This window comes from Salmo salar, chromosome 20, assembly GCF_965601325.2.
Source record: "Salmo salar chromosome 20, fSalSal1, whole genome shotgun sequence".
Taxonomy (NCBI): domain Eukaryota; kingdom Metazoa; phylum Chordata; class Actinopteri; order Salmoniformes; family Salmonidae; genus Salmo; species Salmo salar.
Genome location: NC_138310.1, coordinates 63,594,486 through 63,615,808, shown reverse-complemented (window position 1 = coordinate 63,615,808; position 21,323 = coordinate 63,594,486). Strand labels below are relative to the sequence as shown.

At 43.8% G+C, this 21,323-nt stretch overlaps 1 protein-coding gene across 1 annotated transcript in view; it reads right to left on the bottom strand.

The window, feature by feature from the left end:
- Nucleotides 1-982: 982 nt before the first annotated feature.
- LOC106581191 (TNF receptor-associated factor 4) overlaps nucleotides 983-21,323 on the bottom strand; it is a 41,413-nt gene continuing 21,072 nt past the window's right edge. Inside the window, exons 2-7 of the mRNA XM_014163086.3 lie at nucleotides 10,957-11,008; nucleotides 7,407-7,511; nucleotides 6,986-7,147; nucleotides 5,307-5,468; nucleotides 4,419-4,574; nucleotides 983-3,589 (exon numbers count right to left, since the gene is read on the bottom strand). Of these exons, the coding sequence (XP_014018561.1) occupies nucleotides 2,957-3,589; nucleotides 4,419-4,574; nucleotides 5,307-5,468; nucleotides 6,986-7,147; nucleotides 7,407-7,511; nucleotides 10,957-11,008 (1,270 nt within the window). The 3' untranslated portion in view covers nucleotides 983-2,956. The remainder of the gene's footprint in view (nucleotides 3,590-4,418; nucleotides 4,575-5,306; nucleotides 5,469-6,985; nucleotides 7,148-7,406; nucleotides 7,512-10,956; nucleotides 11,009-21,323) is intronic.

The window sequence follows — 21,323 nt, the reverse complement described above, 5'->3', positions numbered from 1 at the left end:
CCCCTTGTGGTGAAACTCATAACACTGAAAACATTGCCCACAGCAGGGAAACATATTTTGTCATGGGAACAATTTTCCCATAATGATAAATAAGTAGCCATTTAAAGAGAAATGTAAGTAGGACTATGTCCAAATATCCTGGAGAATTGACAGTGGAGTGTATGTGCCATTCCACATCACCCTTTATGTAACTTCAAAGTTTTACTTTGGAGAAAAGAGTTCCCCAAACTATTCTAAAACAAGTGAAGAAAGAGTTTCCTTCCTGAGGGATATTTAAGTTAACGGAGGTAAAAGCTAATTTTCCCCTTCCCTAAACTCCACATTCAACATCATTCAAGCTGAGAGCTACAGCAAACTCCTGGCATCACATCAAAGCAGGGCAAGCGTCTGCCTCGCTTCCTTTCTCTCTGCCCCCTTTCCTCCGTTCCCTCCATCTCTGGACGTGTTGGACCAGAGAGCGAGGAAGGGAGGGAGGGAAGCGACCAGGAGGAGGGCTTTATGTGTTGTAATCAGATGGGGCCTGCTCCTCAGACAACACTACTGTGAAAATTCAATTCAGACTAGATGCTTGGAGTGGGTGCTCAGTAAGGGACTAACTAAAACAAGTGAAACAATGAGGGACAAGAGATTTTATTGATAAACTTGAAGTGCTGAAAAAGGCAGGAATTTCAGACAGAAATTGCACCTTTTCATCAAGGAAGTAGGAGTTAAGGTAGCATTTGCTGTAGTTTAAGACAAGTTGTCTGCTTACGAGACAGCTGAGAGGCACTGTATCGAGCGTGGTTTACTGTGTGTTACAAGAGGAGCAGAATCATCAATGTGATCAGTAAAACATTTTCTGGTGGGGAAAGGCTCAGCTGAGAGGCCAAACTGCCTGACAAAATTCATGAGGATGAAAGCTAAGAAGTCAGTAGGTGATGCAAACACTCAGACATACTGTACAACGACATAAAGAGTAAATTAGCAGCATAGTGAAGCAAGATGTAATAGATAGTATTTTATTTTAAAAGAGAAATTGAGAAGCACTCCAAAAATTTTTTTCCATCTAGTCAATCAAGCTTACGTGATGCTCTTTAAAATAAATCATTTTAAAGACAAAGTAATACAGACAGAATATGAGATCCAAAACAAACAAAACAATTATTCAGATTCAGAAGAGATTCAACTTAAAAAAAAGTGTCCATAAAATTCCTAAGCTCAACCCGACTCGCCAACAAAAAGTTGTACAAAACATTTAAGTACTTCACAAAATACATAACCTTACAAAATGTTTTTTTTTATATTTTTTTTTTAACTTTTTTAAAATCACTGTAAAATATTGGCTGGTATTATAGCAAGAAACCAGGATTTTTTATGTGGAATAAAAATGACAGAATGGGCTTCTGCATTTTTTACATCAGTATTATTTCACATATGTCATGAATGTTTGATCAAGTCCTCCACTGCGGGTGTTACTGGCCTGATGGGGCCTCTGACTGGTGTATTGCACATGGCTGCTCCTCTTCAACCTCTCCTCATGACCAGCTTATGTGCTGAGGTGAAGATGCACACTGGTGGCCATGGTAACCAGCAGCACCACACCATTGAGATGCAGTCTGTCCTGAGGCACCCACATGTCATTCTCAGGTGGGAACCAAGGCATAAACCATATTTTAAACAGCCCCCATTCCCCACTGGGCTGACTTAAAAACAATGCACTGCAGTTCACAGACCTCCGTTAAACTAATTCACTCCAATGTCTTTCTGTCTATGACATATTATCAACAAATGTTGCTCCCATTTTGCAAATATAAAAAGAATTTGGTTCCATTTAACAGGTCCTCCACTGCAAAAAAGCCCTCAGTATCGGGGGAGAAGATTTCAAGAATCCAGGTTACAGTACAGATCCACGTTGAATCGCATTGAAACATGCATGTTTTTCTGTTGATGTCTTCAAGCTCATCTCTCCCCTACCGACGTGCCTACCTGCCTACCTACCAACTAAGACCCAGCCCTCACGGCTTTCCCGTCACACTTAAGTACACATGTACCATATCGCCTCTTGACAAGACTGAGTGGATTCGATTCAGTTCTACACATTCAAAGACCGTCATACATTAGCACCTTTGACCAACAACGCACAGGAACCCATCTACTGTATCTATCTTCTCAGGACCGCACAGGAGATCTGCCTGTGACAAATGATTGTTGTTTTTTGTCTAAAGATCATGATCCTCTCATTCTAAGCATTAGAGAATGACGAACTGTAGACAGCGAGTGATGGAACAATGACAAGAAGAAACAAACTTAATTCACAGCTGTAATATTGTTCGCTGACAATAAGCTTAACAGCAATCTCAAATTCGCTAACCAAGAGCTTTGCATTTGTTAAGGGATCAGTGGGAGATACTGTTAGAGCATGTAAACAGAAGGCAGTTGGGTTTGAGAGTGTGATGAGCTCCTTCCAATAGCCTGAGGTTTGCTCTATTCTTTAGACCGCTCATGATCAGATACGATGGTTCAAACCAGAGCCGAACACACAAGGCTTAAGGACGCCTTCCACCTCCAGAACATCGCTCTATCCTTCCTTAATATTTACCTGTGCTGCAGAAAAACAACAAAATACAACTTAAAATAAACTCTAGGCACTGTTGATTTCCAAGGCTTTTTGTTGCAGATAGAGAAGAAAAATGTTAGAAAACAAACACTTAAAAATAAGAATCAGAAAGTGATGGTTTCTGCATACCAAACACTTAGAATTCTCCTCCATTTAAATATAGCGGGGTCCTCCAGTCTAGTCCTCCAACACAACCCAACAGACTAGCAGCTCTAAGTCCTGTAGTGGAGTGGCTGTATGGATTTGGACAGTCAGTGTCTAAAGGATGTGTGGTGAAGTTCTCAAGGTAAATGTCATATCAGTCTCAAGCCTGTCTTTCACCCTCCCTTCCCTTCCAATAAACCAAAAACCAGCTCTCACTCAGGCCATAATTTTCTGGGGGATCTCTATGGAAGCCTTGAGGAAGATGGAGTTGTCTCTGACATAGTTCCTCTTCTTGATCTCTTCGTGGGAGATGAACTTGGGGTAGCCAAAGCCCAGGGTGCTCTCGTCCAGCGAGTTGCGGGTGCTGCATGGCTTCTGGAAGTTCTTCCAGTTGGGGTCAGGATTGAAGGTCTCTGTAATGTGTTGGGGCTTGGACAGCGACGGGTCGCTCTGGTCCATGATGGAGAAAGTCACCTTGTAGGAGAAGGGCCACTCAAGCAGGTTGTCGTACTCCCCTGGCAGTACCCGGATGTAGATGGACAGGTGCGAGCCCTCCCCACTGCCGTTACCATTGAGAAACGCAGACACCTGCAACTTGTAGCCATAGCGATGGGTATAGAAGGGTGGGCTGAAGAACTCATGGTTGTTCCGGAGCTTGGCCTCCTGGAGTTTCCGGGAGTAGTCGCTGAGCTTCCAGATGAGCACTCCATCGTTGCTGACTGACAGCTCCTCCATCTCCCTCCGCAGCTCCAGGATCTCCTGCCGCTGGCGCCCCACCAGGCTGCACATCATGGTCAGGTGGGACTTGGTTGTGTCCTCCAGATGACGACCGATCGCTAGTTTTGGGCACTGCAAGGAGAGAGGAGAGACTGGTTAGGTAGAGGTCACTGTGTGTAGCAAGGAGGGTGAAACTCTGTATAGTACAAACTCTGTATAGAAATGTGTTGTGTTTAATAATGTGGTACAGTATGCACATCACACTAGATTGTTTTGTCTGTTTGAGTTTCACATGCAAGCCTCCTACAGTAAGTGAATGTTGTCTGTCTGCTGATCAGCTGCTCTTTTGGGAGCCCTGCCATACACATTTGTGTTTGGTGTACTGAACATCTGCACTCTTGGTTGTACTCTCTCGCCTGATGCCTTCATGGTCAGGGAGAGAGTCATTTATGCATTTGTCAGACCATGTGCATTGCTTTGCACTGAGCTTTCCAAACTCACTCCCATTTCAAATTGAAGGACAGAAGCTGACAACACAAAGCATGAAGCCTGTTTTCTTTGACTCTGGGAGCTTGCCACATTTTCTCAGATTGACGTCAGTTTCAAAAATAGACAAAAATACGCTGTCAGAGCGGAGGAGAAGTGTGACTCTCATTAAAATAGAGCCTAGAGGCAGGACGGGCAGACAGTGATGTATGTTGGAGACAATCATCGCTTTGGACATAAGTTACTGGGTTTCAACGCCAACCGGAGCATGAAGCATAATAATCCAAATATAATTTTGGAAACATGCACAAAAAACAACCCGAGAGTGGAAAAATTATAAAACCTGACGTCAATAAAGCAGTGGGCAGTAATGAAAAATCTAACTATGCCTCTTGCAAGAAGCTAAAATCAATGTTCTTCTCTTTGAGGGTCTGAAGTAATAAAAAGCAGCTAGATTGCAGCAGGTCAGCCTTACCCTGTGTTTGCAGCCAGCATCTTTGAAGGGGCAGAGGATGAGGGCACTGCCACAGTTCTCCTTCACGTGATTGGCCAAGTCCTCCCGGGCAATGTTGGGGGTCCCACACTGGTTTGGGCATGCAACTGGAAAACGAGGGCAGTGGTACTGATGGTTCTGTAGGGCAGAAAAAAAGATACATTTATTATTTCATTTATTACATTATGTACTTTACACAGCAGATTCAGTGTGAGTAATTAAAAAATGTTGTGTATCATATTGAACAAATGGCTGTCTATTAAAATGTATGAATGGGATAAACAAGTTGATTATGGAGCTGATGTCTGCATCATAAAGCATGTGCTCTGAGAGGGAGACATGATGAATAAACTGTGGGTATGAGAGAAGAGGAGAGTGGGAGTGGCTGGCCGGCTGCTGGGCCTGAGGACAGGATGTGTGCAGAGACAGGTGCTGCCGGAGGTGGGCGCAGCCAGCACAAACAGCAGCAAGCACACACTGCGGGCTGGCACAGAGAAGTGAGCACCATGAAAGCCAGTGTTCATGCAGCCATGGGCCCAGTGCCATCCTGCTCTACAGAAACTGAGAACCCTCCTTCATCCACGACAGACTGCACTGTTCTTTCATCACACACAGTCAAACAGGGGAAGGACTCATAAAAACCCTCCAGAATAAACCTTCAAAACACTTCATTTTCACAGGTCTGAGTTTGGGCACTAATTTAGGTCTAGCCTTCCAATACAAATACTACATTGATGGGAAAGAAAATGTACCCATTAATCACGTGATGACAAATGTGATTGTAAAACAAGACACGCAGGAGAATGTAGGGAAGGAAGAAGTCCTAGAGCTTGTTCGGTCAGAGGAGGTGTGTTGGTGTTGTTGACTAACCTGGATGGTGTCGAAGACAAACTCCTTGCCACAGTACTTGCAGGGCTGCGTGCGTTTCGGACACTCAGCCAGACTGTGCTGGGACAGGAGCCGACGCATCATCCGTGCGCCACACTTATTCTCACAGTACACACTCTCCTGGGGACAAATACCCTGGTGGTTCTGGGAGAAAAGACAGGACACACAAACAGGTCACAACACAGCAGTGACATCACAACCCGCAAAACTACCAAGCTTTCAGTGCAGTTCATCATAATTGTGACTTGTTTCAAGAAGCTAGGTGTATGTCACACGTCCCTACTTCACAGGAGAGGCATTTTAATGTATTTTGAAACATTTTATGAAAATGTGTTTTATTGGCAGAAATGCCTTCTGGAACATGTGAACTTTCATGTGCCTTAATAACACACTTGTATTCCATCTGTAAATACGAATACAATGGTTAAATTGCTAGCCTAGTTGGTTTAGCCACAGAAAAAGTCATGAACCTTCCTGCTAGCCATGATTAGCTGAGATAATGGATGGGCTGGACATGCCGAGAGATTAGTTTGTATTGGTCTGCCATGTAGCATTGTTCTGTCTATAACATGAGCTGCTCAGTATGTGTAGATAATCCTTGCTACTGTGGATTTTTTTTAATGATATCATAGAGAACTGCAAAAGTGTTGCTACTGCTCTCAACATTGTTTCCCTGAATTTAACATTGAACCTAGTTGGTTAGCTTTAGCTACCTGCAGATTCATACATGGTGGCTAGCTATGAGTGGGGCTAAGGCTTAAAAAAAAAAATTTTTTTTTTAAATGTAATAAAAAAATAAATGCATGAAATGAAAAGTATGTATTCACTACTGTAAGTTGCTCTGGATAAGAGCGTCTGCTAAATGACTAAAATGTAAAAGAAAATGTAAATGTAGAGGGTGTGAACGATGCTGAATGGGTGTAGACAAAGAAGAGCTCTCCAGTAGGTCCAGTAGGTGTAACAAAACATTCAAGGGCCATTTTCTAAAAAAGTGGTGTTACAAGTTTATCAACTTTCAAAGCAGAATTACCTTCCCATTGTTCCTCAACTGCAGTGTATGATATACCATTTACTAGTTTGCAGTGTCTACTTTTATACAATGTAAAAAATCCAATTTCAAATTTTGCTACATAAGACCGAATCGAGGTGGTGGGTCACAATTGGTCAGATAAAAAAGTAATTGGTATACATCAATTTTATGATCCCATTGCCACTGAAAATGAACAAATAATTATTCTATAAAAAGCTTGAGCCATGGTGGAAAGGCCACATTGGGCCTGTATAAAACAGAAAGGCCACATTGGGCCTTTCTGTAAGAGGGTCAGCATGTAAACAGTAACAGAGGTGTTAGTTAGAGGGAGAGAGGCTAACTTTAACCCTGACTCACTACTTCTCCTGGACTGAGAGAAAAACACACAGTATGAAATGTGCACAGTTTTACCTCTCTCCCCTCACGCCAACACACATTCTTTCTGAATACACTGCCACCTTCGAAAGCGAGTGTCATTTACATACTGGGCATTCTGGTGTAGACACTAAAAAGATTGTTATTCACTCAGTGAAAAATGTGGCCTTAACCAGGTTGTTTACTTGTAAGTGCTACCCTGTAAAAATATTGAAATAAAATTAAAAGTAGGTCTCTGCTTATTGTTGTTGTTTACCTCATAGGCCTCCCCGGTGAACTCGCTGCCGCAGAACTCGCACTTGACCTTGCGCTTGGGGCAGTCGTGCTGCAGGTGGTCGGGCAGGTCACGGCGTGTCAGCTTGATGGAGCAGCGGTTGGGGCAGGGGATCACATTGAAGGCGCAGGTGGAGAAGTGGCCCTGAGGGAGACGGAGGGAGGGGGGAGAGAGGAATGTGTCAGCAGCCAGACACGCTCTCTCAGCCTGCATTTAGCATTTAGCCAGGCTTCAGCTAGCAGATAACACAACACGACACACTGGAGGCAGGAGACACAGGGCTTTGGTCACAAAGGTGGTGGCTTAGACAGGATGAGCAAGGTAGAGGATGAGATACTGTAGAGAGATAGAAGGGTAAAACAAACCAAAAAAAGGTAAGAAAGCCAGGCAGGCAGCTACTGACCTGGAGCTGCATCATCTGTCCGGTCCAGCGACAGCCCTCCTCACTGTGGATGCAGCGGATGGGCAGAGCCAGGATCTGCTGCTCTAGCTCTGGGTCAGGGTAGATCTGTAGCCATGACACAACCATGAGGACGTGATCAGCACTGGCTCACACTGGGATAGATACGGTCTTGCCCAGCCTATCTCCTGTTTCTGTAGCATGAGGCAGGTTGATGTACAAGTACACCCCCTGGACAGGAAGCTAGTCTGCCGCAGGGCCCCAATACATCTCCTTAATGCTGATTGCAAAGCAGAGGCATCGGGTCACACTGGGTTAACTGCAGTATAAACCCTGGATGGTGTGGTTATGCTATGGGGACAGAGTGGGGGAATAGTGGCCGCACCGATGGCAACACCCAAACTAATCTAGTGTGTGACCAAGTAAGACAAAGGGTGTTTCCAGCAGTCTAGTAATGATTATCATGTTGATGCCTAACTAAGTGTATTACTAATACAATGAAGCCTTGACAAAGAGGGTCTGAGTGACCAGCAGCCAAACAGCAGAAGAGGAAGTTCAAAGTACTAGTCATGGACATGTGACATGAATGACGAATGAATCAGCCCCACAGGAATATTAGGAATAACAATTAAACTTCTGTGAACACAAGAATATATACTGCAATGTTTATGGAATTATAGTTCATGAAATGTTGAAAACATCAGAGAGAATTAGAGTGAGGGAGAGAGAGAGAGAACACCCCATAGTCACTGATCAGGATGAGGTCCTTCTCTATCCAATCAAGCCAAATCCGCTCCCTACAGGACAGTATCCTCTGTGAGGCCACACAACACCCATGTGAGGCCACACACAACCCATGTGAGGCAGCACTGCATGCATCTCTGTTCCTATGGTGCCCAGGCTGCCTTTGTCACATGAGGAGAAAAGGAACTTCCTCAAAATGTCAAAGCTGTCCCTAAAAACAAATAACAGCTCAACTGTAGTCACACGCCGTCATACAAGAGGCGGTCTCTTTCTCTATAGGCTATGAGTCAAAACATTGAGATACTATGGTTTTACCATAGCCTAAATATTATTTATACATAAATAAGTACACTGTAAATGTTTATGGTCTTGGTACCCTATTAGAACTGTAAAAGTCAGAATTGTAAAAGGTAAATGTGCAGTGGAATTAAAAAGGGTCCAGTGAATAATACATTAGAACCAAAAGCAGATCTGAGGTAAAACTTTTCACTCTCACTTGGCAGCCTTTATTGGTCCAGTAACTTACACAAACTGTTATGTCATCGCAAATAAAAGCTGTGTGCTACAGTAGTTTAACTAGTGAGGATGAATTATATATTACATTAACCATGCTGTAATGAACACTGCCTTCAAATACCCAAAATATATAGCACAGAAGAGTCTTGTCATCTGAAAAGAGCACAGTACTATGGCAGATAATTGGTGTGTGTGTTGGTGTGTGAGCAGCCTGTGATGTGTGTGTTGTGTTTCAGGTTGGGTACTATGACAGCAACAAATAAAGAATAGGCTATCTGTGCAAATGGACCAATAAAGCAACTATTGTGCTACAGAACAGCACTGTCTCTTACAATCTACTGCAGCATGTACCGCAGCATAATAATGCATGATGAGTGATTGAAGCAGATAACCGCAATACTATTTCCTACTGGAAGTCACATGCGCTGAGCCAAGATGACAAAGAAACCAAATCCTCTAAAGTAAACCTTAACGTTCCCTCATTGTTCCTGCCTGGGAGTCTGCGGGGGACTGCAATAAAGACCTTTTAATAACATAGGCCCTGGCGGATCAGGGAACTAAAGCTCTTTGGAGTGCTAACTTCGACTTTGTCTGTCTGCGTTTTGGAAGAGTCAGTCAGCTGCAGTCTCACAGCAGAACCCATCCCTTTATATTACTGACATTCTGCTTCCTCTCTGACAACAGGGACATATTTGAATGACATGTTGCACTGCCTGGGTGAAATTAGAGCATTATTAGAATTGAGTTGTGTTCAGGGGAGGGCAAGGACAGGGACATAGCGTAATGAGCTGTACCCAGGGAGCTGGACTGTGTCCCAAATGGCACCCTATTCCCTATATACTGCACTAGTTTTGATCAGGGCTCACAGGGTTCTGGTCAACAGAAGTCAATAGGGAGTAGGGTGCCAATTGGGATGCATCCCTAGTCACCAGCAGGGGGTAATTCACAGGTGACTGGAAGGCTATGAAGGCATCAGTAAATAACAGTGTCTGACAGATGTACAATGAGCACGTCCTCACTGTGGGGACCCGTGTACTGCTTCTTTGTCGTGACTACAGTCTCCATAAGTGCTTCGCTAGCAGTCACAGCTCAGCACCCACTGACCTCACACTCACCACCTCATTGGATTACTGCCTCTGAACTCCTAACACACTTTAGCATGCTAATGTTCTAGTATAGAGCATGATGGGCCTACTGTATGGGCAATTCTTTCATTCATGGCAAAACTAGCCAGTGAGACTGTACAGTAACTGAGATGATGAATTAGTGACCAATGGTGTTTTTATTGCTTTGTTAAGTGTTAAGCTTGGGGTCTCTCATGCACAGAGCAGAATTAAGTCCTTATCCTTTCGCTGCACACTGTGGCACAATGGAGAAATCAAGTTTGTAAGAGAGTGATTCTTTTATTATGAAGAGACTGCCACCATATTTTCCCCCCAGTACAATCTGATTAAATGCTTAAAAGAAAAGATGGAGTAAAAAGCCAAAAGTTGAATTAAAGAGATTTAGATGTGGTATTCTTTCAGTGGAACCCGGATGAAGAGGTTTAGGAGAGCTACTCTTTTAGTGATTTGAAGATCAACCCAATACCCTGCTTTTCTCCAGCAATGCAATAGTTAAAACATTTAAACACAACCTTTGACTTTGGCTGCTAGACAGGAGAGTGTTTTTACCACTCTCCAGCCGCTCTCCGACTGAGTAATCATGTCTGCTCATTTGTTTTTCATGGGTACTGTATTAAACTCTAAAACTTCCATGTCCACAGTAGTGTGCGAAGGTTTTGTGCATTGAGAAACGGACCGCCATCAAACCTGACATTCCAAGAGGAATGAGTAGCCTGTGGTCCTTCATTAGCACAATTAGTGGGCCTATACTAGGATGGCTAGCTAGCTGCCTGAGCCCTCTGTCTGTCTGTTCGTCTAAGGGTCTGGGGCAAGGGACATGGTGACTCACGTGTCCATGCGGTGTCTCAAATGGGACCCTATTCCCTATATAGTCCACTACTTTTGGTCTAAATAGTGCACTATATAGGGAATATAGTACCATTTGGGTCACAGCCCTTCCGATTCACATTTAAAATAAGGCCTCATCTCAGCCTGACTAGGACATTCATAATCAGTGTGTTGTATGGGTAGCCCAGAGACATCAGAAAGTGAGGGTGAATTATGTTGATTGGGGCATGGTTGTAGGCTTAACTATGGTTGTAGGCTAAAGTATTGCTTAACTGGCACACAGATCATATTCAAACTTGAATACGCATGTGAGAAAGTGGGTAAGAGGGTTTTAACCGTACCTTGGCATAGTCCAGGGGCAGCTGGTCCTCTGGGCACTTGAAGACCCCCTCACTGTAAGACACAAGGAGGAAAAGACACGTTAGTTGCCTTCAAAAGCATCACCACCCCCATCTCTGCTCTCACACACCCATCTTAACCACACTGCACTGTACAATAAAGCCAGATGAGTTTCTGAGCCACTAGCTTTTATGTAGTTGCCCTTTCATCTTCCCTCCCTCTAGGGATTTATTTCCACAAATTCACAGTTTTATTACTGGAGAGGAAAAGAGAACACATTAGAACCTGAACTGTCTATCCATAATACATTAAGGGCTTCTCTCGCTCGCTCGCTCGCCCCCGCCCCTCTCTCTCTCTCATGTCAAAGGTGTTCATTTTTACCCCTCTTTTTGAAGGCAGGGGGATGACAAACTGAGTGTGTGTGAAGCGGCTGAAGAGGGCGGTAAGCCTGGTCTTTGTACCCTCCCTCAGGAAATATTGATTGCTGGTTTGCCAGTGAGGCTGGTGGCATGTCTGGGCGACTAGCTGCTGCCTCTCTTTGTTCCTCCCTTCCTCCCTCCTTCCAACAGCAATAAAACCCAAAATAAGATCTGAGATCTCTGGGTTTATCACACAGGCAGCGCCACAAAAAAACTAATTCCCTGCCCTGATTTAGAGGCCTTTTACCAAGGGGCCAGATGAGATGGGTGGCCCTCAGGTAACAACGCAGCACGTCCCCAGTCCTGATGTCACCATGAAATATTCACTCTGGTAAATAACGGAGATGACGTCACTGCAGTATTATAGGCAGTCAGGCAGGCAGTGGGCTTACTGCGTGCTGAGCCCATAGATCTACTGTACAGCAAAGCCAGTCAATCAGTGACACAAAGAGCAACTTTAAAAAGGCCATCAGTGGCTGATCCCCTGAGATGCATTAGGGCTCAAACATACCAATAGCGTTTGCCTGCCGAGAGTACTCGCAAACTGACTGCAAACTGATTTTACATGTAGAATCGCGTGACAATGTCGCCAGTCAGATGTCAACAGCGCGCTGAACGATCGGTAGACGAACGGGAAATCCACATTCGGTGCGATGTGTGCACCCTTTAAAGAGATGTGTCGGTAGTGTAGTGGTGGGCTGCTTGGCTGCAGGCCCCCTGCTGAGCCATAGGGGTGGCTGGGTCAGGGATCAGGGGGATCTAGAGGGTCAGTCAGTCAGTGACATGAGGACGTACATCCCTTTCCTCGTGGCCCAGTGCACATACATGAGATCGCAATGTCATTATCATAGGCCGCAGCCAGACAGGCATCTTGTTGCAACAATGGCCACATTGATAGAGGTACTGTAACACGAATGGTGAAATGCTCCTTTGCTTTGCATACATTTTCATTGCCCACGGGTGTGAGAGAGACTAAAATAACCTCAGTGTTTTGGGTTAAAGCAACAAGGCCCTGAAGCTCCATCTGTCCTACTACCATGTACGAGCTAAACAACAGAAAGACATCTTTTAATGAACAAACTTCTCCTGACCTCTCCATTCTCTAAAGTACAGTAATAGATTAATGGGAAAACAAACAGCCCGAAGGGGGCAGGGAGGGTAGTGGTCTCTGCTCCCAGGGTCCTACAATGGGTTCTTCCCAAATTGCACCCTATTCCCTATGTAGTGCACTACTTTTGCACTATTTAGGGAATAGGTTGCCATTTGGGATGCATACAATGTGCCTATTGACCAGGGCCCTTGTTACCCTGTAGTCTAGTTGGCCTCAATGTCACCTGACAGAGCCTGAGGCCCCTGGGAGTGGACCAGAGACCCAGGGCCATGTGATGTTGGGACACATGATCAATGATCACCCTGCACTTTGCCCTGGCTGGAATGCCTGGCCTGTCTCCCCAGCTGCTGTGGAATCAGCTGCACACAGAACAACAGACCAGAGGGATGACGGGGAGATGGAGGTGTGTTTAATGCATTATGAGGCAGCGGTAACTCCAGTCCATTAGGGTCACTTTGTCAGCAGGAAAGCAATTAATAAACAACAATGCGGCTTTAAAAAACCCCATTATTGATCACCAGGGGAGAGAGCCCAGTCAGCAGAACATCTCCTATGTACTGTGAAATCATTTACTCATCTCCGTCATTAGAGCCTCATCTATTTGATGTTGATGATGCGTTTTAGAGCCACAGGGCCGGACTGCATGACGCAGAGCTGTGGGCTACATCCCAAACAACACCCTACATACTGCACTATTTTTTACCAGGGCCCACAAAAGTAGTGCACTGTATAGGGAATAGGCGGCCATTTGGGACGTGGGGCTGTGTAGTGACTCTTTCCCCATATAGAGGAAGGAAATAGAAACAGAGAGAAAGGTGCTCCTTGCTGGACTAGACAGGGGAGATGTAAGCAGTGCAGGAAAGCAGGGTTTACAGCTAAAGGAGCTACCCGACCAGCTCCTCTGCTCTACCTGACACAGAGGCAGACAGGCGAAAAGAGCATCGTCACAGGCTGTCAGGATGATTCCCTCCCTGCTTCGCAGAGAAAGTCCTGCAGCCACGCATTCATCTGCTTGGCCCGCTGTTCATAATGCTACCCGACTCTCCAGCCAGCTTGTTTGTGAATGCACATTAGCAGAGAGAGGTGGGGGCATTGGAATAATAATAGCTTCTATACAAGTCTTCCCCTTCTCTTGACAAACCATTTCTATGACTACTTGAAGGCCTCCTTACAGTGGAGTAAGATTGCACTAATTACCGTTCAATGCCCTTGACTACTTCAATGCCCACTTCCAATCACTCAGCACTGTGCGGCTGTGAGAGGATAAACTATATTGTGACACTGAAAAAAGGGAAAAGTCCTTTGCATACATACAGTACAGCCTGGTCACCCGCAGGGTCCTTGCACCCTGTCCACTTGACTCACAAACCAACAACACTACTGATAGCAACAGCTTCACTGCAACTAGGACACAGTTTCATGGGAGAGAAATATGTGCCTACTAGGATACACAGGGCAGAGGTAACAGTGCCTGACTTGTACAAGTCAATGATTATACAGAGTGAGAGGCTGATAAACAACAAACTAACCAATCACTTATGTTGGGAAAGCACTGCAGACAGAACAGCTCAGTAACCACATACATGGAACTCTATTCCACATCAAGTAACTCATGCAAGCAGTAAAATTAGAATAAAAAAAATAGATACAAATACACCTTATGGAGCAGCGGGGACTGTGAAGCAGCACAAACATAAGCACAGACACATGCATACACACACACACACACACACACGTGATATAATACACCACTTTACACACTTGTACACATGGATTTAGTGTTGCAGATATGTGGTAGTGGAGTAGGAGCCTGAGGGCACACACTTAGTGTTGTAATGCTTTTAGAATTGTATAACTGCCTTCATTTTGCTGGAACCCATGTAGAATGGGGATCCATAATAAATACAAATAGCGTGTTTAATATAATCAGCACATTAAAATGTCAATGGGTTCCCATCCTTTCCCTGTCTCTCATACTGTGAGAGTAGCCTAGGCTCCACAGCTGTTGTGCTGCAGCACAGGGAGGCCAACATCAGATCCAGCAGGCCCCTGGACCAAAACAGCAGAAGGCCAGGTGAGTATGCCCCACAGCTAATTACATGTTCAAAATCACCCCACTTATTTGGATAGACAACAGCCTTCTCCCCAGCTCTAATTAGGGTCATTTCCCAATTTCCCTCCATGAGTGAAAGTCCCCCCCCCCCCCCCCCCCCCCCCAGCATCACCCTAGTATTTCCCTGGAACATCCCCCATCCCCCACTCCCCAGACACTAATTGCACCCCATCTCTTGCCCTCAAAACCTCTTGTAGGCCCTGAGAGCAGATTAAACAGCAATCCATTGAGCCCAGTGATAGTGATGAGGACTGAAGGTCACCCTCCATATGCCTCCTGATAGGCAGATGGCCACTGAGAAGAACAAGACAAAGCCCCCAGGTTTGGTTGGCCTGCAGAAGACTGCAAACGGCCTGTCAGAGACAGTGCAGTACAGCCATCACACACAGAGAAAGAGGAGATGGCTCCTGATGGCTGCTACCTCACCGACTGAGGCCTAAGAATGACCCTGAAGCCTGATCTCTTGACTACCAGGGAGACCCCTGACCCTATGTTTACAATAATAGAGGGCATGGCTGTGGAGAGCTAAACAAACGCCTCTCAGAGGAGTTTCTGAGAGTTCTGGAAAGCAGGACGTCTACAACACATTAACGTCCAAAAGACAGTTTTACTATTACCGTGAGAGGTTGTATGCATCCCAAATGGTACATTATTAACTAAATCGTGCACTACTTTTGACCAGGACCCATAGGTCATTTGGGACTCAGAAGAGGTCCTTTCAAACTCGGAGATCTCATCAAGAAAATTGACTGGGTCGTCTGGCTAGTAACTGTATCAGGCCTGGCTTGCTGGTCTTCTCTGGAAGCTTACTCTGAGGTTTTATGTTCATCTTCATGCCAAATCTTTTCAAGTAAAGAAGTGGATTAACTATGCTACACAAACAAGATCTTAAATGCCATCAGTTCCCTTTATTCAGGCTTCCTGGCTTTCAGTCTCCCAGCTGATCCCAATTCCATGCTTCTGCTGCCAGAATGTTGGGAGAAAACAGGAATCTTGTTTCATCTCAGCAGGAGTTCCCTTAATCTCCCAAATCCAACAGTTTTTTGAATGTGTATATGAATGTGTGTGTATATGAATGTGTGTGTATATGTATATGAATGTGTATGTGTGTGTTACAACTCACATCAAATTATCAGCCTGTAGTTTCCAACAGTAATGAGACTGTCATTATAACTGCCCTTTACAAGCCCGTTGACAGACTAGCCTCCTGTCCAGGAGGTGTACTTGTACATCAAGCTGCCTCACGCTACAGAAACACAACCCTAAAGGCCATTCTGTCTCGGACAATATAATATATACACAATAAACCTATCCTATGCAATGCTGAAGGGGAGAAGATTTTAACACTTGCCAGTTAAATGAAATGACCGGTCGTCAACTACATGTTCTGTTGTTTTTACGATGCCCAGTAGTAGCATTTAGAGATAATTAAAGGACTCTCATGTAAAGATAAAGAGCCTCCAACACATTTGACAAAATACCTTCTTATTTATAGAAGAGGCAAATGAGATTAGAGAAGTGATCCAAAGTACAGTCCATATCCACATGAGTGAAGAGGTTTGTAGGACAGTGGAGGGAGAGATGGCGGGAGAGTCATTAGGCAGTGACCGGGTGAAGGAATGCCCCCTAGCCAAAGAACAGTCAGAATGTGCTTCCCAAATGGCACCCTATTCCCTATAGTGCACTATTTTTGGCTAGCTATTCCCTATAGTGCACTATTTGTGGCTAGAGGCCTATAAACCCTGGTCAAAATAAGTGCACGATATAGGGCATAGTGTGCCATTTCTTTTGACACAATCAGAGGGATCTCCTGGATGAGGAAGGAGGTGGAGGACATGGGGTGAAGCAGGTGTTTCTGTCTATGGAACCCGATACGATGGGAGGGTAATGTTCCCTGCTCCCGCTAAATGCTGACTCAGTTTACAGCCTGGACAAAGGCAGGGGCAGCATCCCAAATGGCTGCCTATTCCCTACATAGCACACTACTTTTGACCTGGACCCATATGAGAACACAGGGAGGCTCACCTCAGCCTTCTTCTTTGTCCCTGGGAGGAGAAAGAACTACCTACACTTTCTCTATGCATGAATGACATCACCGGTTAACTCCTCACTACCTGACTGGTTCAGAGAATTCTGGAGTTTAGTTTACTGTAGCATGACGACTTGTGCGAAATTTCACACTTCTGAAAATGAATCAGAGATGAGTTAAACAGAGTTCAAGAGGATTATGTCGTGCAGAAACCCATGACCTTTGATAGGCCAATCATATCCTTAGGGTTTTTGGGATAAATCCAAACATACAGTTGGCTACAGTACTTTATGTGCAGCAAGGAAGCATGTTTGAATCAACATGCTGTGAAGTTTATTTTGGTTTCATTTAGTTGAGTACATACTCCTTGTTATGTTTTGACTTTTTTTAATCAGGGTTTGATTGACTGAGGCACAGAGGACATGCTTGTACAGCAAATTTACATTTACATTTTAGTCATTTAGCAGACGCTCTTATCCAGAGCGACTTACAGTATTTTTAAAATGTTTTTACATTTATTTTATTTTTTATTTTTTGTAATTTGCTTGTTTTTTTGTAATGTAATTTGTAAAATCATATCTGACTCACATCATTGGTATTTGCAATGTCCATGTCCAGTCAGTGACAGCTTAATGTGAACTGACCATGTCTGACTATCAGTTGATGTCAACAAGACTTGATTCAGCTTTATAGGTATTAGGCCTAGTTCCTCAAGATCCAGTTTGGATCCACACACTACATTTTCTGTATCTACTCTAAAAACAGACAGACACTCTTAAGAGATTTTCATGAGTCTTTCTACTGTTGTTCTTTGCAACAATAGCACAAATGATGCAAGTGGAGGAAAGCCAACTAGGCCTCATTCTACAACGACAAATGTGTGGGTAGTTGTCTGGCAGCGTTTCCATGGCTCTCTTGCTCCTCCTGCTCTCCCTTCAACATACTGTATGTGTCCCAAATGACACCCTATTCCCTATATAGTACACAGAGCTCTATGGGCCCTGTGCACTATAAAGGAGATTGGTTGTGTCACAAATGGCACCCTCTCTCCTCACTAGGATGAAAGGCGTTTACTAAGGTAGAAGAAACCCATAGGGAAAACGACTGTGTTTAAATAGCCTACAGACATAGCATTCAGACAGTGAGCATCCCCACCCAAGAGATGAGCTAGGCCTATACCAAGGCAGTTCTTTATTCCACACAAGGTGGATGTGTCTCAGAAATATACAATACTTTGATCCATAAACAGTATTGGTAAGGATACAATGTTGTGTTTAATGAAAGTCCAGTGGGGGTCAGGTGGACCATAAAGACACATTGGGTGCATCCAAAATAGCACCCTATTACCTATATAGTGCACTAACACTCTGTGTCGGTGATGTCATTCATGCATAGAGAAAGTGGAGGTAGTTTCTTCTCCCAGGGACAAAGAAGCGGGCTGAGGTAAGCATCGCTGTGTCTGAAATGGCACCCTATTCCCATATAGAGCCCTACAGGCCCTGGTCAAAAGTATACCACTATATATGGGAAAGGGTGCCATTACAGACGCAGGTATTGATCATGGGACAGCTCTGTAGAAAAATGCACAAAGATGGAAGTTGTTTAGATGCAAGTGATGGCACGAGTTCACGCTGCTTACGTAACGACATTCATTTTTCTTTGCAGTTCTCCAAACACTCAGTGTGCTGACATTTGTGAGCACAAGCCATCTGTCAGCTAATTCACACAGTACTGGCACGTTCAAAGGTTATCGTAATATCAATTTGTTTTTCAAATGCCATCTTTGTTTAACAGCACTAACGCAGGCAGTTGTTCAAGGGTAATACTGTGTTAAGGTATATTTTCCAAGGGTTTTAGAATTGCAATATTGTCATAATCAAGCTTTTGGATCCTGCTGTGAATTGCATGCATGGCAGCAGCTCTTTTCCCCGAGTAGAGCTTAGGGGAACAAGCTAGCACGTCAAAACTGACAACAAAAAATGGGCAAAGCTATGTTCGCTGACATCCTTGTAAGAAAAGGAACAGACGGCTAGTTCTTTGACTTTTATGATATCAGACGTCTGTTCTGAGCCACAGGCAGTTCCCCGAGAATACATCATGGAATAGGATCTGCACACTGTTCAGACGGGGATCTGAGGTGGTTGATCGGTTTGAATCCATGAGCGTCTGCTCTACACCGTTAGGATACACTGTGACTCATAGTGGCACAGCTCTGATGCAAGTCGACTGTGTTCCGGCGTAACAGAAAACACTGACTCCCAAAAGCATCCAGCCACCTGCCAGAGCACAGATGAGAGGGGGAACGGAAGGAGGGAGGGCGAGAGGGAGGGATACAGCCATCTGCAAATTGGCTCAAGTCTCTGAGACGCCATAATCCATGGTTAAGTGTGTGATAGGAGGGGAGACGGAGTTTACACTCCCTCACAATCCCTGTTGCCATCTCCTTCCATCAATGTGACTGTGCTATAGACATGGAGTCTTCATCAGGGGAACCAGCGCCTCAGAATCTTCACGTAGCCACAACTGCCAACCCAGCACTTCTCAGCAGACCTCGCGATACGAAACCCTTTCTTGTCAACTTTGTATTTTTGTAATAGTCAATCGTTTGAAAATACTGTTAACTGATTTGTTTTATGGTTTCCTTGAACTCGCTTGAACTGGCTAACCTTGACTGGGGATCTATAGCTCAGCTGGCAGGGTTATGTGCTTCATTGGGTTTGTAATGAATCCTCTTCCAATGGGAAGGACTGTACTGTTTAGCCTACATGTACATGGATGGTACTTGAATTGGATAAATAAATTAGCAAATGTAATGTATTCAGAGCTCTAAATAAAAAAAATGTCATTGCTACCAACTTAACAATGTTAGGAGCACCACATGAAATTTAGGAGCAACAGAATTTTTTTTTTTTTACATTGATTGAGATACAGGATATATTGGGCCTGTATGAATTCTAGCTACTTTTGAAGCACATGTTGTGCCCTAGAAACGAATATGTAACACCGCAAACACAGTTTATTATAAAAGCTAAAATGTTGATACAAATACCTGTCATTGAAATTACAAAGTCATTTGTGGAATATTAGATTTCTACATTGTGTAAAAGCACTATTTTACTATTGAGATGCATTACATTGAAAATTGTACACTGTCTCTTTAAAAACGTCAGGTTTGATGATGACATGCAAGAGAACTGTCATTAATTTATTGCCATGATCAAAGATTATGGATATACTGACAAGATACGTCTCTCCGTCCTAACAATGGGAGTCGTTATCCACAAAGCGGCACGGCGGTCTGTCTAGCTCCTGCCTATCCTTTCTTTTGATTGGTGTATACATCTCATTATTGTAATCATTTTTTGAATATTCGATGAGGGTTGTTGATGTGAACCACCTGTATTCAATGGAGAGATGCTATGCTACTAGCCTCATGCCATGAACATGCATAGCCATCTCGTAGTGCTGAGCGGTTAGTGCTTGAGGTCGGGTCGATTATTTAAATAATCATGGTAACACAGAATAAAACAATGAATAAAAGTCCCATGATGGTAGTGACTGCCCATTACTGCTTATCACTTAACATAACTTTAATAAAATATTTCAGTTGTGTATATTACATTTGTTTTATTTGATTACTTTATTATTTCATTCCAAATCATCATCTCTATAGAGCTGCTGCCTATGCTGTCAGACAAAATCACTATTTTAGTAGTTCTTCATAGTAAATAAGGCATACTTTTATGACTGCTGAATACCAACTATCAATCACTTAGATCATGTATTTTCTGGTAGAGATACCACACAAACTAATAGCTGCTCTCTATATCCCCTCATGATAGTGCATTGTTGTGTCTTCTGTAGCAGGCGTAAAAGAAAGACACCGGATAAGTAGATGCGCAATGGTTTATGGTCCTTGTAGTTAATTACCACGTTCTATGCGTTAAACTATGTAAAGTTCTATGCGCTAAACTATGTAAAATATTGGCCTGTTGGAAACTACAACTCCCTACTACATTGCACAGTTCAGGCTGGATCTGATATATCTCTAGAGATGAGCTCGCAGAAAAAAAAACTAACGACATGAAATTCTAATAATTTAACCGACGTCGGTCAACAAAAAATTACCGAAATTAAATCGCTCAGCACTACCATCTTGAGACAACTCCGACACAAAGTGTTTTTTCTCAAAGATGCCGGGATGTCACACGTGTCCTACTTATATCAGTACACTCGTAACAACATAAACATTACAAAACTTCTATTAGATCAAATAAACCTCACATAGCAAAACACTCCTTGCTTGGTGGGCAAAACAATGAAAAAAAAAAACAGCACATGCTGGCGGGAGACCGATTTTTTGCCGAGTTGGGCCTCTTTCTTCCTCCACTTCTCTGCTATATGATCATGGAGCTTGCCAGTTTGTAGTCGTAAAACCCGGAAATTAGTTACCTCTGGATCGTTCAGCCATCCCTATGGAAAAAATGGATAGGGAAAGAATAGGGTTTTGGAATAAATGCCAAAAATAAGGTCTGAGGTAACATGACCTTTATGAATTATGAAGCCTTTATGTGTTTTATATGTGTTTTTTTATTACATAAATTCTTCAAAATAAGTGACATTAGCTGCTGAAGATTATCTCATAGAACAAAACGTATAAGATCTCCCAAGCCTGTGTTACCACAGACCTCATCTTC